The following is a 27,542-nucleotide window of genomic DNA, read 5'->3' as shown; positions in this document are numbered from 1 at the left end:
TAAGGAAAGTTAAGTTGGAATAATATGTGTGTTTTGAGTCTGACCCAAAGCACACTGATTGTCAGAGAGAGCATTTGCCTAAACAGCACTGATCCTGAGGCCAAGGAAGATCTCAGCAGTCGCACAACTCCACAGGACAGGGGATGGGTTCTCTGTCTTGTAGTGACATCACACCCAGGCTGGATTTCACTGTGCACCCAGAGTGAGGTAAAATGCACTTTCATTAAAGGCAACGAAGGGTGGTGGTATATATAAAAAACCCCATCTAATTTAAATATTTGATTTAAAATTTAGAAACATCTTGCTGAAAGTAGCCCCTGAGTTTCTGCTTACTGTAAAATTATGTATTCCAACCCTGGTGGAATTAATTATTTTAATTAAATTCAAGAACAAGTGGAGAGTACTGGGAAAAAAACCTCCTTTTTGACTCAGTTTGTGTCTGTGCTATTAGAGGATGAGAGAAGAAAAAGTTACATAATTCCTTAGGACAAGGACAGGTAGCTGAGCCTTGCCCAGCTCAGAGGCACCTGCATGCTGTGGATCTCAGTTTCCTCAGAGTGTGTCAGCATCCCAACCAAATCCCATTGCCATGCAGTGCTTTCAGCCTGTGGTATGAGATCACAGTTTTCTCCTAACTTAAAAATTGCTATAAATGCCCCATGAGCACCATGGCTGCTTGCTTTTTCAGTGGATGAGTTCATCCCTAAGGAATGTCTAAGAGCTATAAATAACCCTTAACCACCTCATGATTGAACTGGTGGAATGAGAGCTGGCAGTCAGGAGCCAATGCTTTCACTATACACCGTAAGTATTCTTTTCAGTTAAATAAACTCCAAATATTTCAGGACTTAAGGCACAGAGGCTCAAAAAACCCAACGCCAGGACAGCCCACTTTGGTAAATAATTACATTTTGGAAAAATGCAGGATAAATTTCATGATGGGCAAAAGTGTATTAACTTTCACAGACATTTTAGATAAGCAGAGGAGCTACACCATTGGTGTCAGAGGGATCTAGACTTGAATACGCCTCAGGGGATGGAGCCACTGCCATTTTTGGCCTTTGCCATCCCACCCGAAGTCCTGAGCAATCCCTGCATTCCCAGAGCCCACTGGAGTAGCAGCTTGTGGCAGCAGTTATTGAGCAGGTTTAGCTGAGCTTGGAAAAACCACAAATCTCCTCTGTTTGAGATCAGAGGAGCTGATTTTGACAATTCCACACCTCCCACTTTAGAAGTTTATCCAGCCTTTTCAAAGGCCAAAAAAATCCAAGGAACAAATTTCAATCCCAACTCAAGGACCAAAGAGAAGTCATACTCACAAACCCAGCCTTTCAGAATGTTGTGTCTGGGAGTTTGTATTAGCAATTTAAAGAATCCAAGGTCCCAGATCAGAACTTTACTTCCCTTTATCCCCAGATTGCAGGAGTGCAAGAGGCAAAGTCTAAGTGTGATTGTGCTCATTGGGAGCTCTACTGACCCTCAAGCAAACGGGCTCTTGAATTGAAGTTAACACCCTGAATGAAAACCAGCAGCAGAACAGAGGCAGCCAGCAAGGCCAGGGAAGGAGATACAAGTTATTTACATAAATCAGCTCTGGAAGGAGTTAGTAAAACCTAAAATGAGAAACATTTTATGTTCCTTGAAAGCAACAGGCAGAGCCAGGTCTAAACCAAAGTGGAATCCACCTTTATTTAGCACTTTGAGATCTAAATGGGAGATCTATAAATATGGGGGTTCTTCTTCAGAAACAATGAGAATCAGTATCCACAATCAATATAAAAAAATCTGTCACTGCCACCCATCAGAAAAACCCAAATACTACCAACACCACATCCCCCCAAAAAGATCTTTTCTTGAAGACAGACAAAACCAGGTTGTTATTACCTTTAAAAGCTGAGTTACATCATGAGGGCAGTTCTGGATTGCAGCACAATAGGAATCCCTCCCAGCAGAGCTCTGAGATGGGATTTGATGGCTGCTAATGGTAAATAACTTTTCTGGGGGTAGATGAGTATAGGATGATGTTCAAGCTTATTATTTCATAGCTCGTGGATATAAATTTTAGGTACAATAACTGATTTATCACTGCATATTTGTGTTATCTAATTTTCTGTTTCTTTTAGGGGGGATCACATAAATATGAATCTTTCCCCGAAAATTAAAAAAAAAAACAGTCCTTTGTAAAAAGAAGTGTGATATTGTCACAGATTCTCTTTTCACTTAGAAAGTATAAATTGATACATTTTTAAGAAGAATTTTTAATTTCCTAGGCGAGTTTTTGCTTTTCCTTGTTGCTTTAAAAAGGGAAATCGTGAAAAACTTTGATCTGCTGGGTAATTTTTCTTGAAGACAAAAATTCTTCCCTGTGAGGGTGGTGAGGTCCTGGCACAGGCTGCTTAGAGAAGCTGTGGCTGCCCCTGGATCCCTGGAAACATCCAAGGCCAGGCTGGATGGGGCTTGGAGCAGCCTGGGATAGTGGAAGGTGTCCCTGCCCATGAGGGGAATGAGATGAGCTTTAATGTCCTTTCCACCCAGACCATTCTGGGAATCTGTGATTTAATGAAAGGACTGAATAGTTAACTGGTAGCATGATTTTGGAAAGTTTGATGAAATTGGCTTTCCCATTTATGCCTTTTCTTCAGCATTTGTTGTATTTTAGGACCCAGAACCTCTGTTAGTTTCACAGGCTTGCAAGAAGTCAGAGATGATGTTTTACAGCAAACTTTCCTCCAAAGGTATTAATGAGCTTTAAAAATTCCACCCATCTTTTTTTTTTTTTCTTCTTTTGCTCCTGGTCATCCTACAGTCAGGGAGATTAAATATTTTTTCTTGTGTTTCTTAGATTAATTTGAAATTCAGGTTTTCCAGCTCTATCACAGAGAAGCCCTTCTTAATTCAGCCTTGCTCTCTTGCTTGTCTTGTCCTTCTAAAAGACTGATGAAATTACTGAGTGATGTTGTTTGGCTGCTGCTCAGCTGAACTCAGGGACACAGGGAGAAAGTGCAAGTGTTCCCAAATGAAAGGAAGAGAAGGTACTTTTAAATTATACAAATAATCATCATTAGTTGTGTTTCCTGTCAGCTGCTGGATCCAAAGGCTTCTTTCCTCAGGAAGGCGAATGAAGAGTGGAAGAGTGAGGGACTCTGACAGTTCTAACAAGCCAGAATTAATTTAAAATTATTTTCTTCTCATCTTCAAGAAAATGAGGCCCAAAGAGAGGTGTTGCTGTCCTATAGAATACATCACAACATCTGAACTCCTCCCTGTTTGTCTGGAGAGAAATTCTCATCTGCAGTCTGAGAACTGTGGCTGAGAATCTGAGCTGGAGCTTCCATTTTCCTCACCTGCTTGTGAGCTTTGCACCCACAACCACAGTACATTATAACAGTTGTAGATGTGCAGAATCAGAGGACTCCATACAGAGCCACTGTGCTGTAAGAGCAAAGCACAGACACATTTTTGCAAGCTGTGTGTCCTGGTTTGCTAAGTAGGCCATGTTTAAAAATATTATTTTGCATATTTACAAAGGGCTAGTAGATATAAGCTAATAAGCTCCAAATTCTGAAGAAAAGCAAGACTGACCACACCAATTTGGAATCTGGCCAAAGCCCTAAATGTCACTTTGCTCTCCTGAGTCTGTAACCATCTAACCTCTATGAATGCAGGGGCAGTACAACCTCACCAAGTCCATGGAGCTCTGCCCAACAGATCTGGGCCTTTGATTACATTCATTTTTTCACAACCACTGCAAAATTCAAGAACTACTCCATGCATTTGATAAGAGGCAGAGAAAAAAATCAGCATTCAAATGGTCAGAGCATCAAGTCACAGCTTTCCAGAGGGAAATCCAGCAAGACATGGGCTGGCCAAATCTTGACTCTACATGAGGTCACACCAGAAAGATTTGTGATGGAGTTTTCAATTCCAGCCTGGTTTTTCAGCCAATGAGATGAAGGGCTTAAATTTACCTCATCCTGGGAATGTGGGACAGTAACAAGTTCAATGTTTGCCTCATACTACTTACAGCAGAGTACCAGGCTACTGCTAATAAGTGTTGGCACTGCTTTTCCTGTTTAGACTGTGCTAAATAGGAATTTGAAGATGCCTGGAGGGAAATGTGCTCCTCTGCCACGTTCCTGTTTTGGACAGGAGCAGGAGACCACCAAGAGAAGAGATGGGGGGCTGCACAAACAAGGTCTGTGACTCGATAGCTTGGCTGCTCACCTGACTGGTGCCTGTCTCCTCACACAAACCAGGCTCCATTCCAGTCCCATTTTGTGTTCCACTGCAAATTCTGCAATCACATAAAGCTGCAAAATAGGCTTCCAAATCCCAGTGTAGGCTTTAGAAATGATGATAAGGCTGTGGAGTTAATTTTTATTTACATAACATTTCAGGAAATTGACATAAACATTTGTAAGTTGTATGGAGGAATGTCATGGTGGCTCAGAGGGCTGTATGGACACATGGACAATCCTCCAGACAGATTTAAGGGCATCTGCTGCTACTTGCTCAGTCCAAGAGAAAAGCACAGCCTTCTCTCTCCATATTTTTACATGTGCTTGGCTTTCAAACATGTGACCAGTGCACACAGACCCAGTGTTTTGTCAAAGGGAAGAGAAAGGGACACATTCCACAGGGATTTCATGGACTGTATTCATTTCCAAACCAAGCCTATTTAATTAGGGTGAGAAGGAAAAGGGGCAGGAAGAATAAACAACACAGGCAATGGCAAAAAAAATTTACAATAAAGTATGTTCATTCCTTTAAGCAATGGCCACCAGGATCAACCACACTACACAAATACTCCAAGCCACAGCAGAAGGTGAAGAGGATATTAAAATAAGAATCAGCCACACACTACCTTTGACAACAGACTTGAAAGAAGAACCAAAGGGGATCACATCTCACCCCTCTGGCTCAGAGAAGCAGGGCAGCAGCACAGCCTCCCTCTGGCACAGTGCTAAATGCTATAAGGCAGGAGTCAAAGTCCAATAAAACAGAATGCCCAACTGGGCTGATCCAGATGAGAGCTCTTCTGGGCCCTGTGTTAGTCTTGGCATCCTTGGCAATGCAACCAAAATGGAGAACTCTTCAATTCATGCTCAGCTCACAGCAGTACAGACTTATTTTAGCGTAAGCACCTGCCCTACAGACCAGGGAATCACTTCAAGAGGAGTAGGAAGACAATTCAGCAGGATTTGTTCAAGTTTATGAAAGCAGAAGAAAGGACAGATTTCCTACAGGGGGAAAAAAAAGGAGAGCATGTCTGTATGGGCTCTGGGATCCTCTCCCACTATGCAGCTCCGAGTTCTCTGCTGATGGCAGTCCCATGGGGAAGGAGGGAAGGAAGGAAGGGCAGCTCTGGTCTCCTACAGCTGGTGGAGGGTCTGTAAGAGCATGTGGCGAGCAAATGAACAGGAGTCAAGGGCACGGTTGGGTCTGTGGAAAGAAGGGAGAGAGAGATTTAAAGTACTGAATTTAAGAATGGCTTTGTGTCTGCCTTTGACTAAGCAAATAAACACTGTTTCCAATGCACTGGATGCGTATGCCCCAAAACCTACAGATTTTGCCCTGTTACCTTTTCCAGTACCAGTCCATCACTGCTGCCCAGATCACTGCTTCCCATTCAGAGCCTGCTGTGGAAAACTCTCTCCTGAGAGTCCAAGTCAGGAAGCCAATGGCCAAGAATCAGAACATTTATTTCCATAACTATAAACAATCTGCTACTGACTTTTATCTCTGCAGCCCAGTGTCTCATTCTGGGTACAATGATGGAGGTGGAAACCCCCTTCCCTCTCTTCCGGCAAAGGGTTTTTCCCATAAAGTTTCACTGTTTAGAGCCCCAAAACACAGGAGATTATCCTGTGAGCACTCCAATCTTTCCTCACCAAGTCATCTGCTAGCTATCCAATGATGACTTTGGTCTCAGGACTTTTAAAGTCTTTAAAAGAGGCAGCATAACCTCCTGTTACTCTTCCCTGATGTCAAGTAACACCTGACTGGCTTTGCTGGGTAGACACCATTTAGGTTTTGCCTTTTTTTCTTTTCTATGATCTCTGTAATCTTCACACATGTGTTTGCAGCTCTGTGGTCTATTGTATTAGTGACCAGTTTTCCCAGTACTTTTTCATAGCCTTTCCTTAAGCAGAAAGACAAAACAAATTCCAGAGCTCCAAGCCTCAGGAGGTACAAGGCTCCATACTATCTTGGTTCTTCCTGGGAACCAAGATACATTTTCATGGACAAAGCACAGCCAGTGCTGAAGGGGGAGGCTCCAGAGAAGGGGCTTAACCTGGGGGGAATTGCATCACCACTTGTCCTCCTAATTGGTGCTTCTTATCAAATATACTAGTTTTCTAAAACCTATAAAATGTACTCACCCCTGGCGGGGGGTGGACTTCTGTGGACATCTTCCCATAACTGCCTCTGGAGATCTTCAAATAAAGATCCCCTTTTATTTAAGATCCCCTTTTATATTACCTCCTTACTGAAATTATCTCAAGTTTCATTTCCAGGTTGGGAAAAATACAACAGGGTCACCTTTCAGGGTGCCTTACAAACAGCCCACAGAACATGCAGAGCATCACCTGAAAGGGCCCAGGACAGAGGTTGCAATAGCTAAGTCAGATTTACACAGAATAACCTGCTCCCTGAAATTAAACCATTGAAATACACTCACAGCAGGGTTAACATGAGGATAAATTTCTGTAATGTTTCCATTGCCCCCCAGTAATGTACATTTCTGTTTCTGCAGGCTAATTGCTGGCTCAGCATCACTGAAACTTTTACCAGTCTCAATCCATACATTAGGGAACTTACTCCAAAGAATTTTAATCCAATATTTTCCATTGTTCTGAGAATAGAAATCAATCATTTTACCTCTCTCCCACCTCACCTCAGCAAAATAACCTTTAACAATGCACAGGTGTAAAGGCTACTCAATTTGGGGAAAGGGGTGAGCTGAAATAAAGAGAGGAATTTCTAGGAAGGAGCAAGGAGTTCACCTCCAGATGTAGAGCACAACCAAGAGCTTCAGAGGTTGTTTGGTACTTCACTCCATGGCTGCTGCTCTTTAACAGAAGCACATCCTGGAGAAGACAACCCTTTTTATTCCCCCCAAGGCCATTCACACTGAACACACAGTGTCACAGAATCACAGCTTGGAGCTGACCTTCAAAGTGCTGGAGATATATTTCAGCCCTCATCTCTGGAAGACCCAGCCCTGTTTGCAATGAGGGAGCTGGCTCCATCCAGGCAGCTGCCCATTTTTGGAACTAGAGAACCTGAACCACTGATGTTGATCACAGACAAGATCCCTCAGCCCCCTCTCCTGACACTAAGCCTCCTCTAGCCATAAAATTCTCCTTATTTGCTGTGGAGTTACCTGCCAGCCCCTCTGTGCTACAGACTGTTGAAAGAGACCAGTGATGTGGTGCAATTCAACATCAAAGAGCAACATTAAAAAAAAATACCCCAAAAAACCAACCAAACACAAACCTATCACCTCCAGCACATCACAGGTGGGCAGGCAGACATCCACATACTTTCAGTATTTCCACTTAAAAAATTATGGAAAAGCACATGTGGATTCACAGCACCCTCTTGCGTCCAAAAAACCCAAATAAGGCTTGACAGAAAGCAGAGTAAGATGGATGCTGTTTACAGTCTGTACCCAAAATTCTGTAATTATTATGGAATAGAGAACACTGCCTACAACAACAAATTGTCACAAAAGGAAGGAGGTAAGTGCCTGTTCCAGAAGCCCCTTGCAGTGAAAGACAGCAGAGCTCTGGCCTAGGCAGCTACAAGAACTTTACAGCTCTAAAAGCTCAGAAGAGCTAACTGCAAACCAAAAGGAGAAAAAAAAATAGAAAATACCACAAAAATGCATAGTAGTTTTCTGCAAGTGAAGAAATTACAGGTTTGACAGAGTGGAATTGGATTTGTTGCAGAAACAGAGGCCAGATAAGTTCTGAACATTACTAGGTTAACCAGGCAGAGGTTTAATTTTAAGATTGCAATTTTATTCTGACTGAATTCCAAGAAGAGACAAAAGATAGAAGTTAACTGAGAAGCTGTGTGTTGGTGTTGGCTGGGATAATTTTCTTCACAGGAGGGAGGGGCTGTGTTTTGGATTTGTGCTGGAAGCAGTGCTGCTAACACAGGGATGTTTCAGTTGCCGCTGAGCGGGGCTCACACAGCATCAAGGCACTTTGTTTCTCACCCCACCCCAGCAGCAAGTAAGCCAGGGGTGCACAAGAAGCCAGAGGGGACACAGCCAGGACAGCTGACCCCAGCTGTCCAAAGGGATAGTCCATAGCACATGGCATCATGCTCATCAGATAAAGCAGAAGGAAGAAGCTATGTTGGAGCTTTCCTGGAGATGATGGAAGTGATGAATTAATTCCTTGTTGTGCTTTGCTTGCAGATGCAGCTTTTGCTTTACCTATTAACCCACCTTCACATCAAGGCCCAAGTTTTCTCACTTTCAGTCTTTCCCTGCTCTTCCCCAGCCCACTGGGCCAAGAGTAAATGGCTGTATGGGGCTCTGGTGGCAGCTGGGGTGAAACCACACCAGGCTGTTTTAACTGGACTGGGGGGGTTCTTGAACTGTTTACATTTACCCAGGCACAGATTTAAGAGCTGTTGTCCTTGTTCCCTTAAGGGAAAGGCCTATGTTCATATAACAGAGATAGATTGCTTGTATCTAGTATGAACTTCATTATGCAGCACAGGACAAAAGCTTCCCTTTAAAATCACAGCTTGCAGCAAGTCTGTAAAGCAGCAAACCTCAGCTCCAAGCATTTCATAGCACCAGGGCCAGCGGAGGCTTGGATTAGCACAGGCCCATACCACAGGAAGGCAGGAAGAACTGCCTTTCACTAAGGAAGGCTCTCAGCTCTCACTCAGCTTCTACAGAGCCTATGAACAGTCTGAACCTTCCCTCAAGAGACTCTCCCCTCTTGTTCTTGTAGTGAAATGCTGGCTCTGGCTTCAATAGGGTTGTTGTTGATGGATTCATAAAGACCAAAATTTTACTTTTTTTTAATCAGCTACAGCTTAAAAACATTTTCTGAGAAAAGCCTACATACACGTGTCTCCCCTCTTCCTGTCCATGTGCCTTTTCTGAACAAGATGTGTTAGGACACTTAGAATTAAGAGGCTACTCTGGGCCTTGCTACCTGACATAAACAATTAGAACAGTCAAATGCCCCAAACCAAAGTCTTTCTCCTGTACTCTCAGCTCCCAGCAATTTAAATTCCATTTTGAGGGCTGGGGCTTGATGAATAAGCAAGAGCAAGGCATCAGTGTAGGAAAGAGCAGAAATTCAGTGATATGGCAAGTCCTGGTACTTCTTGCTTAAACCTATAATGACTGAGTTGGAGGAATACTTGTTCAGTTGGCAAAGCACATGGTCACTGGCAAGGCTAAGTGTCTTAACCTGATCAACACAAAGAGAGGAGGCAGCAGGCAAAGTGTTCCACAGGAAGAGCCTCCAGTTAGCATGCGCACATGTGTAAACAAGATGCTTTATTTTCCAAAACTGACATTAGTATGGTTTGTGTCCATATCAGTTTTGACAGCTACAGCCACACCAATGCTTGGAAAAATTCTTTCCCCCCATCACAACTGGGCCAGCTTCCAAGCCCAGCAGGACCAAGACAGACCAGCAGTATCTGACTGCATTCCTACTGTCCATGTTTCATACTGACCACAACTATCTGATGCCTCCACCTTTCACCAGCAAGGGATCCTCAGCAGCTGCTGCCAACCATTTTACCATGAAATTCACGAAGGTTTAAGCCTCATTCTGGAACCTGCTCTCACCCTGCACAGCACATAGTCCATGCTGAGCCAGCCACCAAGCTCCAAACAGATTTCAGGCCTCTGCTGTTTTGCCTGGGTAACATTTTTGGACTGCTTATCCTCTGACAGTTGAACAGTAGTATGCTATCCTATTGTAAATCTGTTTGGTGGGGTTTTCCCCCTAAATATCAATGCTGAAGGTGACACTGATTTAATTCAGTAGAGATATGGTTTCCATAGCCATTTAAGACGTCAAAAAAGCTAAAGCTGGTGGGGGCAGGGGTTGGTTCTATACCTCTTGTGGAAGTAACAACGTTCAGTACAGGCAGTCAGTACAAGCAGCTTCTTCAGTACTTATGCTTCCCCATTCAGTTCTCAGAAAAATCACTAACTTTGTTGCTGTCACAGTAGGAAGTTCCATTTAAAAACAAATTCAGTCTTTGTGTTTTGCAGTTTTCATCTGCCGGTGTTCAGTGTCACACAGCATGACAACTCTGGCAGAGCTCTGCTGACCCTCTCAACGCTGAAGGAGGACTTGGAGGGCATAGTTAGATCCAGTGCATGCACAGTTCACTCATGCAGTGGCCAGAAACCCAGCAGGTTTCCTTAAGCTCAAAACAGCTCTTCTGTGAGAGGCATGAGCAATCCCTCCTTCAGAGCCACTTCCTTGCAAAGCCAACTTCCCACTTTTCCCTCTTTGAGTTTTTTTTAACTCTGAACCTCACATACTGCAGTAAACAAGATAAAATAGAGGCCTATTAAACTGTTAATTCTCACGTGCAGAACAGACATTCAGTGGGCATTCACAACAGCTTACATGTAGCTATTAACCCTCAAAGAGTTGCACAAGCTCCCACAGAGAAGACTGCATGGCAAATACAATACTCACTTTGTAACAAAAGCTGAGAGAACTGGGGCCAGGGATTTAGGGAAATAATCCTGCTGGACCATATGGTTCAAAGTCATAAGAATACCATAGAGACTTGGTACAGTTTTGATCTTCTCTTCACTCTGAGAAATGGACAAGAAATCAGACATCAGACAAAGGGGATTTGATTTAGCCACTGTAATTCACAGACAAGGAATTCTCTGCTGAATGAAGTGCTCCCACACCTCTCACTGCAGGAGAGAAAGCTGGTCACTAGATTAAGCACAAGACAAAGGTAGCCAATCCCATAGTCTCCCAGCACCTGAAATAATGCATCAAGAACATTCTAGTACTTATCAACTGACAGTAGTACTAATAGGGAAAGGGAAGTAGTGAAACTGCAAGTGAAACAGCCAAATCTTCTCAGAGGCTGTGTCAAAGTGTTTTCCTGAGGAATTTCACGAGACTTCAGTCCATAAAGAATTCAGTTGCCTTAACAATTTTTATTGTATTACTCTGTAGCTCATTTTTATACCACCTCCAGCTCTTTGACAGGCTGTCAGAATGTGATGCAGTGTTCCCAGAACTGCTCTCACAGTTATGTACAAGATAAGGCAAGGCCAACAGTCACCCCCTTGCTTACATGAAGCATAAGTTATTCTTACTCCTAATGTGATGTTACCCTGCATGTACCAACTCTTGCATTGTTTTCATTTATTTCTCTGGCATTTCAACAAAACTCCTTACTCTGCAAACAGGGCCCAGACCTGCGTTCCTGCTCTATGACCTTGGAGCTCACACTATTAAGAATATCTCTTGCTCACATGTTTCCAGCTACACAGGACTGAAAATGTAGTCTCCACAAGCAGGGGACTGGGGATGAATTAGGCACATCCAAGATGTGAATGAGCAGGCTGATCCTCCTGGGCTTTATCCTCAGTGCCACTTCCCAGCTTGAAAGAATTCTTCAGGAGCACAGGTTTGTGCTTTGTGCCTCATGCTTATTGCTATTTTCCATATGGGCAAGAGGTAGGTGGCAGTGCCCAAAACAGGCATTCTGCAGAACCAAATGCCATCTTGGGTTCCACTGACCTTTCTGGGAAGTGGGAAGCTCAGTGCTGGTCCAGTATAGGGAGAAGCAAAACTGATTTTTAGGAAATGAAATCATATCCATGCATGTCAATGAGGGTCTGAATGCCAAGCTGGATAGTACCAGAAGGACATTCATAAACCTGCTTAATAGCAGGCTGCTGTAACAGATTATGGCTTTTCTGTAGTTTAGAATTGTCTTAGTCCAAGTTTATATTCCCAGCTTCCAGGCCTTAAGGCAGTGAGAAACACTTACCCTTGTAGCTCAAGCAGGCAAAAGGTGTTCTCTCTCTGTGGAGAGAACCACTCCACAGTCACCTCACTGAAAATAAAGCCACTAATTCTATGAAAATCACAGGCTTCCTACTGACCCTCCATGTTCTCACAATCAGTTTATTCCTTGCAACTAATTACTTAACACTAGCATTTGGCAAAGAGTCTCCAAAGCATGAAGTTGAATGTCACTGATCCGGCATGAGAGATAATACACATTTGTGAGACATGCTCTCAAGAAATGCCCTAAAGGACCCCAGTAACTACTAACACTGACATGGCTTTTATAGACACCACAGTCCAGCAGCTGCCTTACTGCCCTACCTGAGCCTCCCTACCTTCAGGGAAGGACTGAAAATGCAGAGCACATTAAGCAGGAGTTGTACAAAAAACGAGACACATCCTTCATCCTAATGCAACCTTGCAGGTCCAGCAGAAACTGCAAATTGCAGACTTCCATTGTCCCTGGGCATCAGGCATGCACATGCACCCAGCTGCTTCCATGGCAACATAATTACCCAAAATCCTCCCAGTCTGGCCTTCAACAGCCTAAACAGACCATGAATTAACTCTTTCCTGCTTCCTCACCTTCAGCAGTCCCATGTGGACCAGGAGTTTTGAGATGAATGCATCTGAATTAAATGTGGCAGAACTGAAGGCTTTTTTCATCAAGGCATCTAAAGAGATAAGCACATTGGTATAATCAACACAAAAAAAGGACAATAATGGATTTTAGGATTAAAATAGATCATACAGAAACTCAGCTGTTAAATCAGTTTTGTGATACAGTATCTGTTAAGATTACATTTGTCTCTATAGCTATAAGCTCTGAAACATTAAGACAGATAAAATACCTTAAGTATAAAGAAGAAAAATCAAAATGTAAAACATCCAGCAAAACACACAAAGCTCACATGAGAATTCCCACACTGCCAAGCTTCACATGCAATACCCCCAGTCCTATACACCACCAGCTGCTCTGCTCAGTGCATTTGAGCATGCTGTGGGGTACACATACATACATACAAACATATATGTAGGTATATGTTTACATGTATGTATGTGCACACCACATACATATACATATATGTATGTACACATACATACATATAAGCATGCATACAAACACGAGCAGATGAGCTAGAGCTCATCAAAAGGTAGAGTCTTGCCTTCTTAAAGGCCAGCAACAATTCACCTTTCATTTGAAACCACAAACAATGAGAGAACACAACAAGAAAGTTTGTTCAGCTGTTCTCTGGGCTCCCTCAGGACCAATACTATGCCACAAACAATGGGCAAACCAGTGCTTTAATCTCTCATGTGTACAAGGTGGCAAGGCGACCCATTTTTGACCTCTGACAATTCTGTTTTCTTAGAATGGGCAGAATTCACTGGAGTGGCTATAGAACAGTGCCAGACATTAACCAGGGCCCTCACTGTCAGCAGATGACTGCTTTTATGGAAAGAAAGTAATTGCCAGGTTCTACCTTTCCTGAAAAAGCAGGAATAAATATGTAAACAAACCAACTTGAGACAACACTAATATCTTTTGTTCCATTTTTTATTGGAGACCACTCATAACAGGCATGAGCCAAGGTGCAGTAACTCAGTGAGGTGCCACCTAACTATTTTTCACTGATTGAATTCATAATCAACTGCAGAGAGCTATTGTGTTACTGTTTGTAAAACAGTTTCACCACATCTGTGAATTCCAAACTAGGGAAATGCACAGTACACCACTTTAAATGGTCTTCAAAATAATTGATTAAATTCTTTTGCACAATGATGATAGGTAGCTCATGTGTGGGAGAATTGAACTGGGAGATTGGAAAAAAATGAAAGGCAGTGGCCAGATACCCAGGATTGTTTGGAAATTCCTATTTCCAAACAAAACCATGAAGGAATATACTAGTAGTCCACAGACTAATCAGACCTAACTCAAACTACTACTCCAATATAGTGTGAGAAATGGTCCTTTCTTTGAAGATTGGTTTCTGTGTCTTGCCCCATGTTAGAAATCTCTGCTTCCTGAAGAAATTAAAGATACGAGACGTCAACTAAGAGGTCTCTCTTTACAATCTCATAATACTATACTTAGGGAGGCACTTCCTGCAAAACACTTTTTAAATAAACAGCCTTGTAAAGGTAACTGGCCTTAAAACACAGAACTACTGGCTATGGACAGCCCAGCATCAAGAAGATGCAGTAAGGGCAGCACTGGGCCACTACAACAGAGACAGGCTTTGGCACCACAAAATCTGCCAGGTTCAGAATGAATCTTCCACTCTACACAACAGCAGGGCACTTGGAACAGCTTGGAACTTTGTTATCTGCCAGGGACAAAAAGGCCCAATGGCCTGGCTCACAGGGGCCTTGCCCACCTTGCAGTGGTGCCTATGGCACTGAACCAGCTCACAGCACAAAGTGAAGAAAGGCCCAATCACCTGTTGTTTCATGCACTGCTGTTTTCACTGGGGCCTCATCTTTGAAGACTGAGGATATCCTTAGGAGGGTTGTAACTACTTTCTCTACATCAGATGTATCTGTCTGAAAGATGAAAAAAATAGGCATCAGTTAACTGCTAGACAGCTACACAACATGAGACTCTGCTAGGGCTGTGGAAAAAATTGCTCTTCAGCTGACTGACATCAGCTTTGCCTTGGCCACATTACAAGGCACAAGCAATACAAACACAATTATTTTATGTAGAAGCTCTGATGCCAGTTTAAGCATTATCTGCATCATCTGCTTCCATTAGGTTCTTTGGGATCACTGGAGAAAAGATGTAAATCTAGGTCAAGTTATCCTCTCTGGCAATTAAACAATTTTGAGAGAAAAATCAAGCCCAGAGAAGCACCAGCTCACCCACCTGCTGAGCTATCAGCACAGAGCACTTTGGTCCTAGTCGCAGCAGCTTCTCTGGTGATGGGAAAGCAAGGAACGTGGCAACATCCACAGGAGGAGATGGCACTGGAGTTGAAGCCTGAAACAGGTGGAATCCATCTCAAGTTTATTCTTGGAAGTAAATAAATGGGTTCGGCAAAAGCAGATGGGACAGCTCAGGGCACAGCTATACCAGGCCAGAACCTGTTCTGTTTGGAAACAGCCTGAGGCTGACCTAAGCCCAGAGCTGCAGTGGCCAGGATGTGCCAGCACAAGGGCACAGCACTGCATGTATGAGGTCCCCACCACTTCCTGAACATGGAAGACTTGTTACACTACTACTCAGCCCTTCCCTCCATGCAGGGGTACAACAGGCCCACTTTAACAAAACACACTTTTCAACTGATCCACTTTATTTCCTTAATGCTGTCTCCCTGGTGCAATAGTGCCAGCCCATGCAGGAATGTGACTGCCTGTCAGCACTTCAAGTTCAGACTCCACAGTCTCATTTCCTCCTTTACTCTTCTCCAACTGATGAAACCAAAATCCACCTGGCAGTAAGCTTACCTGTGAATCAATTATCTTCTTAGGAGTCAGTGACTCCTGCTCTTCTGCTCCTCTCTCCTTCAGCTGTTGCTGTTCCTCCTCCTCTTCCTCCTCCTCATCTTCATCTTCCTCCTCCTCCTCATCATCCTCCTCCCCTTCATCATCACTAAGGTTAGAATGTTATACATTCCATTAATTACACACCTGGAATTCCTGTACACTGGAACTCAAAACTGTTCAAGAAAAAAAGAGCAGCCTCTCCTCAAAGTCCCACTGCAAGAAGCACATGCCACCTACAAGACACCAAGAGGACACTCAGACATCAGTCACCCAGCTGAGAACAGCAAGAAAAGATCAAATACAATCAATTACTTATGCTGAGATAAGTCTATCAATGAAAACAAAATAAGTTTAAGACACATCCTTGGCTGTGCTCCACACTCAGATCAACATCCACCACCAATGAGTTCTTATTTTAAAATGAGATAAGTCAATGAAAGTTTTGATGAAAATTGTGAGAAAAATTGTGATTTAAACTCTGGTACCATGCCTACCTCAAAGATCCCAGCACTGATGCCATATTGAAGCCTTCGAGGATCTCATGGAGCTGCTCACACACCTCTTCTCCCAGACAGTTACCTAGATTGACAGAGGAAAGGGAGTGGACTTGACAGATGCACACGAGTTTGTTCTTGAGGACTTAGCTGTATATTCTTGTCTAGCTCTTGTTTCTGAAATCAGTTACATGCCATTTCTGCACAACACCTTAGAGGCAGCAACACAAACTGCACTTATCAGACAGAATCAAATGATGGTTAAACAAATTTCAGCAGCATTACACAATGGTTGGAGCTGAAAATCCCCTAATGCTTCAGAGTTTGAGAGACTTGCTGTTATTTCTCTAAACAACTCTTGTTCTTAGTGATTCTAAAACAAGGGCGCACAGCACCAGTGAAATGCAGTGACTCAAGGTATGAAAACCAAAAGCCAACAAAGGCAAAGTTCTCACACTCTTCTGCATAGCTGCACAAAAGGTTTTTGTTTACAAGTATGAATTATCTCAGATAGAACTGAATAATTCAGAATTTTACTGAAAACAGGTATAGGTATCAGCCTAATCTCTCCACCTTATCAGGTGTACCAAAAATGCTTACCAATTAACTGAATTCATGGATTAAGAAAACTTTCAAGATCTAACCATTTCCTGTCCCAAGGTGATGCAAGTTCAGCTACTGAGTACTGTTTTTTATATGCTGACAATTGCAAGAATAGAATACGTGGTTCTGTCAACATTCTTCCTAGTGGTTTCTGATTGGAATCAAACTACACATACTTGGATCTAGCAAACCTACATACCATTGAGATCCAACTTCTCCAACTCTGTCTTATCTTCAATAGCTTCAGCAACAGTCAGAGCAGCATCTCGCTTGATCTCACAGAAAGACAAATTCAGTTCCTAAAAATGCAAAAGAACATTTTGTCTGCAGAATTCCTATTAAAATTTATCATATCCATAAATTTAATGTCCTCACAAGTGTCCTGGAAAGACCCACTTGAAGAGGCTCCCAGCAAAAAAGAAGTGTTATTAATTGAAAATAAAGCCTGACATACTCCTACCTCATATACTTAAAAGGGGAATTTTGAAACATACTGGTGGCTAAGAGCAGCACTATTAAAGGTGGCAAGTCTAAAATACCTACAAATCACTGCACACCTAAAAGGTGCAGACATTTCAGTCCTTAGCAGTCAGCTGACTGAAGATCTTCACTTATCAAGGGTCTCAAGAGCACTCCAAAACTCCCACTCTGGTAAGTCTAACAGAAGAAGGGCAGCTACTGTACTGAGCATATTGCACATTTCTTTTGACACCTCAGTTGCATGTTAAGGCCTTCAAATAAAAAGCCATGAATGGTACTACTTCTGACAGAGCCAGCCAGCAGGGAAACCATGTGGACTAGTAAAAGTAAAGGAATTCAACAGCCAGACACCATCCCCCACCATTCCACATCGTGCTCAATCAATCCCTTCCTGAGAAGGGATTGAATATTAACAGGAGAAGGGAAGCAGTCCTTGAACAGAATGAATCAGCTGCAATTGCTTCATGCTACTTTCCCTTAACCATTTCTGCTCTGGAAAAAATGACTTAACTTCTGTCTGTTCATCTCAATACCCCATTACTTAAGTTTGCTTGGGAGATTCAGACAAGTTCCAGTAGAAACAGTAGAACACCAAGCAAGGGATCACAAACCACAAAGAACCTGCTTCTTTCTATACCAGGTTCATACACACAAATAGGTATTACATTAATTTTTGTCTTTGCAAGATTCAGAAATCACATGTTCAGCATCTGTCTCAGGGTAATTATGACTCATGGCAGGTGTTTCTAAAGATCCTAGTTTGCTTATGTTATCAATTCTGACTTCAGCCTATCCAGAATGTTGTCAGATTCAAGTCCTGTACAAATACTGATGTAGGAGGCTGTTGTATCACCAAAAAAATAAAAATACTTGAACCCTTGATTGACGCTCCAACAAAGAAAAGGCACTAACTGTATGAGCTATGAAATGCTGAAAAGACAAGCTGCTCATGAAGTCCCCTTCATGTCAGTCCCCACTCTTGAAGCTCTGGGAAGTTCTAATAGCAGGTACTGCCATGATCAGATTTCTTGAGTAGCACTTGCTGAGCTGAGCGAGGAGCAGCAAAAAGATTAAACATAGACTAAAGAGATCACTGGTTCACCTCCACATAGCACAGCCCTCACTGGATGGTGGGATGCCACTGACCCACAGCACAGCCTCTTGGTTTCAGCTGTGAGCACAGAGCCTGCATGGGACTGAATCCTATCCTAAAGTAATCAGTAGCAGTAGGAAAACAAACAGAGAAACATGAAATGGAAAACTTGGCATTTCTGCAAAGAGCTGAAGAGCAAGCAGACAATACCTTTAATTTATGAAGCCCTTCTTTAACAGCATCAGCAATGGCAACAGCGCCCTTGGAACGCACCAGGCAGTCCCCGAAGTTGATCACCTCAATCTGACGGAGCGCCTTCAGAGTCTGCAGAGCAAGACAGCACAGATGTGGAAGTGGACATGCAAGTAAGTGAACATCCTATTCCTTCTGGAATGTCAGCTTTCCTACTGCAACAGGACATGGTTGCACTAACCCAAAGGTGCTTATGCCAACCAGACTTGAGACAAAACCCAAAACAACTTCTTAAAACAACTCACATCTGCCATGGCCACAGCTCCTTTCTCCGTGAAGGTGTTGTCATTCAAGTTTATAACCTTCAGCAGCGGGTTGATAGCAAAGGCCTGTGCCAGTGCTGTTATGCCAGGATGGTTAATTCCATTCTGTGGCATATGAACCTCTTCTAGAGTCCCAATGATCTGGGAAAGGATGTAGACAACAAAAAAAAAAAGCTTTTAGAGAGCATTCAGCTTCAATTCAACCTCAGCTCAAGAGCATGCTGCTCTACTCTTAGATTTACTTAAAACTGTTTTGAGTTTCAAAACTCCATTGGTTTTTCTACAGTGAATTATCTACCAGCAATTCTATCATGAATGTAAGTGAAATCACAGACACATGGCAAGTGCCAGATAAATACAAAGCCCTGATTCAAAGAGACACAAGCATCATTGTCCTATGTGCCTACTCTAAATAACTTATAACAAGAGTTCTTCACCAGTGGTTCAAGAACACTGAAATAGACCATACAACATCACTTTAATTTTCTAATTAAAATCTACATTTTGCCTTGACCTGAGAAGCAAACATGTAAGAAACCCAGTACAAATATTGTTTATGGACTAAACAGCACATCACATAACACAGTAATTAATCCCACTTCAGTAGTGCCATTCAATCTTGATTCTCCATGAATCATGTTGTTATACAACTGTAGTATTTAAAAAGTCTTATTTTTACCATGATTACTGAATAATCAAAATGACATCTAGGCAGTTCTTTACAAAAAAAGTCAACCTGTAACCTGTGATACCATTGTCAATATAGCTGACAATATGCATTGTAATGCAGAAGTCACTTCTAGCAAAAACTGAAGTATGAAGAGGGAATTAGGTGGCCCCAATCACAGTGAATCATTTTCCTCCCACAAAAGTGCAAGTGGGCCAGTGACAGCAGGAGAAAGCCAGGCAACACTTCAAGCTCTGACCAGATGATCCTAGCAAAAACACCAGGCTGCTTTTGCCAGAGGACTGAGCAAAGCAGCACTCATGAGAACAAGCTGGGATACCCACCCCAGTGCCAGTCACCAACCATTAGCACAGAGAGAGGAAAAGGAACAGGACTATTAAATTACTCAGGAGATGACTATTTCTCCCTCAGGTAACTACTTTACACAGCAACTAGCTATGTGTTTGGAAATTCAGGTCACAAAAACACTCAGTCAGCAACTCTAATTCCACTTGTTGAAGACTCCAGTTCCAGCAGCAAGAAACATGGTGACTTTAGTGACCAGACCAGCAGCTCCTGCCTCCTAGCTGAGGCACACTCTCTGTGCATCACCTTTAATACCAGCACTGAATCATACCTTGCTCAAATTTGCTGCCAAAGCAGCTCTGGCTTGATACTCACCCCGAAGGCTTCAGCCAGGGCAGTGGCACCATCATTCTCCAGACGATTTCTGCCAGCCACAAATATTTTTAAAGCAAGAGGCTTGCCCTGGGCGCTTGATTTCCTGTGACACTCTTTCAGAGCAGCTGCCAATATCTAAAGATAAAACAAGCAGCTTATACTCCCCCAGCATATCACTCTACAGGAATCCTACTCTGTTTCATAGATCCACCTCTTGAGAAACACTTTGGGCATCACTGACAGTTACTTGTTTCTACAACAGGTATACAATAAAACTCTCTACCTGCAAAACTTGCACATTGGTCTCAGGAAAGAATTGATAATTTTGCAACACTAAAACACACTGAGCCATCAAGAACATTTTGCTTCTAATCAGGCAAGCTTATATAGGTAGGAAGTTGACCATGAGCTACCAATACACACTTGAAGCAAAGGAATTCTACTGGGCTGCCCTGGGAAAAAGCACTCACAGAAGTAGAGATTCTTCTCTGCTTAGCCCTGCAAAATGCATCAAGCACAGTGTCCAGGCTCCTACATGGATTTACTGGGGCAAGTCCAGCAAAGGGTGCCAACGACAACTGAAGAACTGGAGAATTTTACTCACTAGGATAATACTGACCCCTGTGATTAAGGCTGGAAAGAAAAGGCTGTGGGGGACATATTATCCATGTGTAAAAATAGCCAGAACAACAAGATAAGGAGAGAAGGTGGTACAAAGAAGGCAGAGTCAGACAGAACTGCACACAAAGTGCAGAGAAAACACCACTTTAACACACAAACTCCCTTTTTTAACTGTGAGGGTTGTTCAACACTGGGCTAGGCTACTCACAGAGCTTGTGAAGTCTCCATATTCAAAACCTGACTAGAGCAAGCTTGAAGAACCCAGTGTACTTGTAGCTGCCTTAAGCAGGGGTGTTGGCCATCACCAAAGATTGCTTCCAACTTCATTCCCAAGAGGAGATAAGCCTTACCTTGCCACCACCAATGCCCATGCCACAGTTATTGAGCTTGAGTTCCTGCAGGGTGTAGCATGCAGGGCTCTTCAGCAGGGCCTCAAAGCCCCGCACACCATCAGGCCCAAAGGCATTGTCACTCAGGTCCAGCTCCACCAGCTGGGCTCCAGCAGCTATGAGTGCATCCCCCAAAGAGATCTGTGAGGAAACAGATGGCCGTGGGAGGGAGGGAATGGATTAACTTTTAGTGACAGCATCACTGCAGTGGCTAGGTATGACAGTGATGCTGCAAAAAAAATTTCCACTTTGAAGACATTCTGCAAAGCTGCATGGGGAAATAAAAGTCTACTACTAAATCCAGAGAGGAAGTTGCACAAATTATGCCAAAGATAACCCTCAAGACTCTATCCCATCCCTTTAAGTCAAATACTCTTCAAAGTGAATTTCCTGTTCTACACTGCTGAAAGAAATACTGTTTTCATCAATGTTGAGCTATGTTCTGGCTTCACAGGACTTGAGGAGATGAGGAGCTCTGTAATGGTCTTAGAAGACACAGCCACATGATTTACTTAGAAAGCTTAGCTCTCACTTTATCTGTTGGGTCATGAAGATGGTATTTCCCACTGAAAAGCTCCTTCACCAGCATGGACTCACATTTAACCTTTAATGAACTCCTCTCCATCTCACACAGGACGAGCAGAAGAGAACCACTCACCTATTCTGAGACATTTAGCACTAACATCACAGAGAAGGATCAGCTCTGTACCAAAATACAGACTCCCACAAAAAGCATGACAGGTGAGAAAAGAGGTTATATTAGTTAGAAGTCTCAGATCTAGTTTTTACTTACCAAAGCAGGAGGGATCTCAGACCTTAGCCTGCCTGTGAACATGTCACTCCAATGACACCTCTAAAATAAGAAGCAGACAGACAAAACCCACTAAAGTATTTAGGTCAACTCAGCTGTAATAAACATTTACACACACAAGATGCTTTACATCACTGGAGACAGCTTAATGCTGTCTCCCTTCCCTTAGGTTGTCATTTGATTGTACTAAAGAGCTGCAAGAACCAGTGTTACAATCACTTCACTTGCAAGGACAAAGTAACTGAAATTCACACTATAAACATTATACAAGAACTCTTTTTGTGTTCAAGCTGGAATTATTTTCTGCTGAGAAAATTGTCACTGAAAAAACCAACAGGAAACAAAAGAATACATTAGCAATGCAGATTTTACTAAGGTATGAAGCACAACAATCTGAACTTACTTGAAAAGCCACATTTGGGTGATTAATACATATCAATGTCTCATAGCACTCTCCTTCAGGGGACAGTGTAGTGCCTCTAGCAGCACAGCATCCCCTTAACATTAGGCTAGAGCAACAGTAGGAAAACAGCTTGTGCAAAGATGACCCTCCTGTTGCATTTCCTCCATTATTTCCTCTCTATTCAGACATTCTCTGAAGACTCACTCTCCAGAAGATTTGACTCAGTTTTTCAGAGAGCTTCATTTGAACTTAGTCTTTTGCTACCATGGCTTTGTTTACAGATGATGCCTTCAATAAAGACCCTTCATCACACAGCTTCCCAGCTTTAAGATTGGAAGCATTCTAACAGGAAGCTAGGAATGCAGAAGGTATTCCTATTATCCCAAAGTCTCCAAGTAATGCTGTATTTTCTTAAGATTGCTCTTCCTCCTGGAAGAGCCACCAAGCAAGCTTCAGAGGTAACTCAAGGAAGGTTTCTGCAGGAAGAGCCCAGACAGGCCTTCAGTATTTCCACATTATTTCTTCCCCTGGACTACCCTCTTCTTAAGAATCTCACCTTGAGCTCACTTTTCTTCTCCAAGGCCTTGGCAATAACCTTTGCTGCCTCCACTCCCACTGTGTTTCCTTCCAGGCGCAAGGCTTCCAGGCCATCAAACTCCTCAATTTGCTTGATCACATCTTCAGCTGCAAGAAGCAGATAATCTGGTTGGTCTTTTAACCATTGTCTTGGTTACCACAGTAACCCTCTGAGATCCAGTAAAACTTGCTCAATCTCTAGCAAAAACAGCTAGAACAAAATCTGAAACAGCAATGGGAGGAGAGCTGAAGTGTCAGCTCACCAGAAAGGACACTCTCCATTCCCTATCCTGCCTTCTCATAATTCTACTGTCCTATTATATTCTATGTTTTATTCTGATAGCCATCCTCCTATTTGCAAAAGTAAGTTTCTTTACTTCCCAAATAAAATTCTTCTGCCATTCGGCACATGCATTAAAAGCTAGAGTGAATGTCCCTGTAGAAGTGCAGAGACTAAGTTAAAAGCTGATGAGCATTGCTGTCACACCAACAGGAAAAAGTTCCCACTGACTGGCAGAAGTAACGTCTGTTTAGCAAATGTATCAGGGTGGAACAATTTAGCTCTACAGTAATCCCATGCAAGGCAAAGAAGCAAGTTGCAATCTCTCCTGCCAATGGGCACTTGGCTATTGTTCCCAAGCTCCAAGGCCTTTCCCCATAGTTCAGTGCCTTTGAGCTGCTAAACCAATCTAGAAAAAAGCTCCACCTTTGGCATTAGCAAAAGAAAAAAAAAGGCTATATAGTATATATATACTACATATATATAATTTGCTATATACTATAGCAAATAACCTCTCTGAAAAACATGCTGTTTTTCTTGCATGGCAGAAATGTTGATCTAATACACTTAAGTATCTGGAGAAAATGTATTGGCAGCCACTGTAAGACTTGTTGTGAAACACACAGACAGCAACAGGACAAAAAGAAAGTGAACTATTGCAGCAAGCTAACACATCAGCTCATTGCTCTGAGCACCTCTTGCTCCAAGAGCTGTGATACACTCATTTACTGTTCTCAAAAGGAGCACTCACTTCTAATGCCCAGTAACTGTCCAAAGCACTTAGAGAGAACACCAAGAATACAACACCTGCAAACCAGGCACCCAAACCCCAGCTACAGCAGCTGCAGCACTGCCAGGGCACCAGGTGAAAGCAGGGTACCAGAAGGGGAGGAAACATCCCTAGCAGGAGCAGCTGTAGCTGACAGACCCTCCCATCAGAGATATGTTATGACAACTTGTCCATGCAGGATTAGCAGAAAGTTTAGCACAAGATTTGACAACCTCAGGGAGATGCTTTCAAAACAAGGGTATCTTCTCTTACCATCTTCAGCTGTGTTGAGTTTAAGGCTCTGGCCTTTGAAGCTCAACTGTCCACCACCCACACTGGTTTTGGCAAGTGACTCAGCAAGTTTAGTGATGTCTTCTGATGCCATTTTCCCAAAAGTTAAGAACTGTCAATTAAAAGAAACGGTCATCATAAAACCTCTCAAACTACAATACATAATCTTTACAAATAACCATATTTATTTGAACACTCATGTGGTTTTTGTTACTCAGATATCTAATTGAGTTTTCAATGTCATTACTACTTTTCCCCAGAGCTCAATTAAGACAGCTAAGCTAGATTAATATTCCAAAGCCAGCCAGTCAGATGGTGCTGACTCTTCCAACACTGACAATAGACTTCATAAATAAACAGTAGGTAAAACTATGGATTAAGGCCACATTAAGACATTATTCTTTGTGCAAGATTAACAATTACAATGCAATATTCCTCTCATTTCAACCTCCATCCTATAATGATATGTGCTGCACGCTTCCCCTGCTCTCTCATTCTAGCAAGCTGGAATGAACACAGTTGCTTTTCCTTTTCAGTGATATTCCCAGAAGTGCCCTTGTCAGCACAGTTCCAGAACCACCACATTGCTGAAAACACTGTGTGTGCTGCATGCAAAACTCTCTCAGCTTCCTGGGTGCTCTTTCCTTTCAGATGTCCCACACAAACTGAGCACACATTAAACAGGATGATCTTACAATAAATTAGTGAACATCTAGCCTTGAGACAAGTTTGAAGCCAGCCATGCCTGGTAGCATCTGCATAGCATTATTTAATGAATATTAATCACAGTCTGAAGGAACTGGCCTGCATCCATTGAGCAGGATAAACAGAGTGCATTTCTTATCCCACTGCCTCTGTTGGGATAAAGGCTACACACAACTAATGCTTAGAAACCACACACTTAGACTTTAGATGTCAGAAGGGATGAAGTTCTATTCCTCCAACACAAAATTGGTTCCCTTCCACTCCTGTCTAATTAGAAGTCACTCCACACTCTTGCAGCTGTTTGAGGCCAACAGTGCTGGTTTTAAAATATCCCCTATACAAAAACTCTGTATTTTCCTCCACATACTTTCCTCCTGATACCCATTTGTAAAGCCTCCAGCTTCCCCAGAGTATGACTTCTCTTCAGAGGTCTTTAATTTTAATACCCCTTTTGGAAACAAAGGGTGAAAATCTCCAAGGCTGAAGAACATAATTTTTCTAGGATGACTATCCTCTCAAGTAGGTGCTGCCACTAGAAAGAAATCTGATGCCTAGTGAGGCTACCTGGACCAGAGGCTAGACAGTGTTAAAGGAATAAAGCAGGTATTTATTAAAAGGCCTTCAAAGGATACACCTTGGGCAGTCCAAGAGCCCGGCCGTGGCTCCACCCAAGAGGGACACCCGGTCACAAGTTTTCCCACTTATACTGTAAGTTTTGGTCCATTTACACATTGGGGTTAATTGTCCAATTACAGCTTATGAAGTCCCATCCTCCCAGATTGCTCTCCTCAATTTGCTGCTGTTTACACTTTTTGGGCCTGAAGCTGCAAGTGTCCTTGGTTCTCAGGCTGGAAAAGGATTGCTTTGTCTAACTGCTCTGTGAAGAGAACTTGCTGACACTTTATATGAAGCTCAAAATTACACACTTAAGGCAGTACAGAATCTAGAAAATATGAAAGCTAAAATTTAAGGCATCAAACCCATGTAACTGACTCCATTCCTACCAGACCACCCAGATACCAAACCTATGGACATTCCCAGACTCTGCCAACCTAACACTGAGAAGGAAGAAAAAGAGGACAGCCTCCAAACCATAAAGGTTTTTTACCAGACAGGAACAGAAGTTAATATCTGCAGAAGTTAGTCTGTCCACCTAGTTCAAATAAAAACTTTACTCTTAAAAATCAGTTCCATTCTACTATGATCATCTTCCTAACAGATGTTCACACCCTCCCAGCTTCTCTTTCCCTTGAATCTCCTTTATCGTTCTTCACCTTACACACAGACAACCTTCTAATCTCAACATACAAATCCAGCATCACATCCCGGAGCATGTTTTATAGCACATGTCAGCCACACCCCACTGTCCACCTACCAGAGGTCTCTTCACTGTTAAGTCTTCCACAGAGAAAGCTTCTGGGGGGAAGAAAAAAGGAAGAGTTAATCTGTTTGGCAAACACAACCAAGATCTGAAAACGCCTAAAGACAGGCTTCCTTTTCACTTAGGGTTTGTATGAAACTTTACGCTTCCTGATGATCAAAAAAGTTAGTTCAATACTTTAATTATAACACTTCGTCGACCCCAACAGCCAACACACCGGCTACCTGCAGCTCACCCAGCCACGGGGCGCTGGCGGAGCGGGGTGACAGCCGAGGTCCCCGCCCCGCCAGCCCCCGCCAGCCCCCGCCAGCCTCGCAGCGCCGCCGGCTCCAGGGGTGCCGAAGGCTCCTCTCCTCCTCTCTTCCCCCGCGGGAGGGGAGCAGCAGAGCGCCGGCCGCACGCTCCCGCCCCAGGCACCGGGGCAAAGCACGGCCGGAACGCCGGATCGCCCTTCCCGCCCGCGCGGGGAGCGCGGAGCGGGAGCCGCGGTCGGACACGCGCGACGCGAACCCACGGGCGGGGATCCCCGCCTGCGCCTGGGAGCGCCCCCCGCAGGCGGGGCCGAGGAGCGCGTCAGCCCGCGGGATCACCTCCGCTCACGCACGACCCCTCCCCGGCCGCTAACGGCAGCGGCGGCCGCCGCCGCTCCCCTCACCTGCTCGGGGGTTCCGCCGCCGGGGAAGGCGCGAGAGCCTCACGCCGCCGCGCCGGGGCCGCTGGGTGAGGGGCGGGCGGGGGAGGCGGAGGATTTGAACGCCGGCAGTTCTGCTCCCCGCTCCGGGATTGGCTGCTGCCTCCTGACGTCACGGGACGCGCTCCAGCGCCGCGCCGCAGCCGATGTGGCCGCGCCGGGCGTGGGCGGGGCTGCGGGGGCGCGCGCGGCGGCGGCCGCGGGGCAAGCCGGGAGCTGTAGTCCTGCCCCCGGGCGCGGCTGGGGCCTGGGCGGGCTGTGCGGGGCCGGGCCACGCTCACAACCCCCGTTCGCGGAAGGGTCGCTGGGAGGGCTCCCGCAAGCCCCCAGGAGGGACATGAGCACCTTCTGATGTGAAACCTCGCCTAGATAATGTCTCTGGGGCCTCCTGTTCATACTCACATGTTACTGAGACCGTTCTGCTGAAGAATACATTTCACAGAATCACAGAATCTGTTAGCTTGGAAAAGATCTCTGAGATCATCAAGTCCAACCTATGACCAAAAAATGCCTTATCAAATAGATAATGACACTAAGTGCCACATCCAGTCTTAAACACCTC

At 43.7% G+C, this 27,542-nt stretch overlaps 1 protein-coding gene across 3 annotated transcripts; it reads right to left on the bottom strand.

Moving 5' to 3' along the window:
* Positions 1-1,665: 1,665 nt before the first annotated feature.
* RANGAP1 (Ran GTPase activating protein 1) lies at positions 1,666-27,053 on the bottom strand. Of its 3 annotated transcripts, XR_009418479.1 has the most exons (18): positions 26,945-27,031; positions 26,284-26,324; positions 24,186-24,315; positions 22,844-22,971; positions 21,867-21,926; positions 21,035-21,214; positions 20,064-20,198; positions 18,698-18,856; positions 18,411-18,524; positions 16,827-16,926; positions 16,025-16,109; positions 15,492-15,636; positions 14,911-15,024; positions 14,486-14,588; positions 12,630-12,718; positions 10,701-10,822; positions 4,225-5,442; positions 1,666-3,432 (listed from the first exon to the last, which is right to left on the bottom strand). XR_009418479.1 is itself a non-coding variant. In XM_059472040.1 (17 exons), exons 3-17 carry the CDS (start codon positions 24,295-24,297, stop codon positions 5,373-5,375), a joined length of 1,716 nt encoding a protein of 571 aa, XP_059328023.1. In that variant the 5' UTR covers positions 24,298-24,315; positions 26,284-26,324; positions 26,945-27,053; the 3' UTR covers positions 1,666-5,372. The 3 variants fall into 3 exon arrangements, 2 of the variants coding, with proteins under 2 accessions (XP_059328023.1, XP_059328022.1); XM_059472040.1 differs by having other exon boundaries at positions 1,666-5,442; positions 26,945-27,053; XM_059472039.1 differs by having other exon boundaries at positions 1,666-5,442; positions 26,284-26,321; positions 26,945-26,973.
* Positions 27,054-27,542: the final 489 nt, after the last annotated feature.

This window comes from Ammospiza nelsoni, chromosome 5, assembly GCF_027579445.1.
Source record: "Ammospiza nelsoni isolate bAmmNel1 chromosome 5, bAmmNel1.pri, whole genome shotgun sequence".
Taxonomy (NCBI): Eukaryota; Metazoa; Chordata; class Aves; order Passeriformes; family Passerellidae; genus Ammospiza; species Ammospiza nelsoni.
The sequence above is the reverse complement of the archived record's forward strand: the minus strand, read 5'-3'. Positions and strand labels throughout refer to the sequence as shown.

Coding starts and splice junctions, on each gene's coding strand:
- RANGAP1 (XM_059472040.1), bottom strand. CDS start 24,297: ATGGCATCAGAAGACATCACTAAACTTGCTGAGTCACTTGCCAAAACC. Junction 18,857..20,063: donor CCCTGGCTGAAGCCTTCGGG/GTGAGTATCAAG, acceptor ATCCTTTCCCAG/ATCATTGGGACTCTAGAAGA. Junction 15,637..16,024: donor TCAGTGCTGGGATCTTTGAG/GTAGGCATGGTA, acceptor TTCTAACCTTAG/TGATGATGAAGGGGAGGAGG.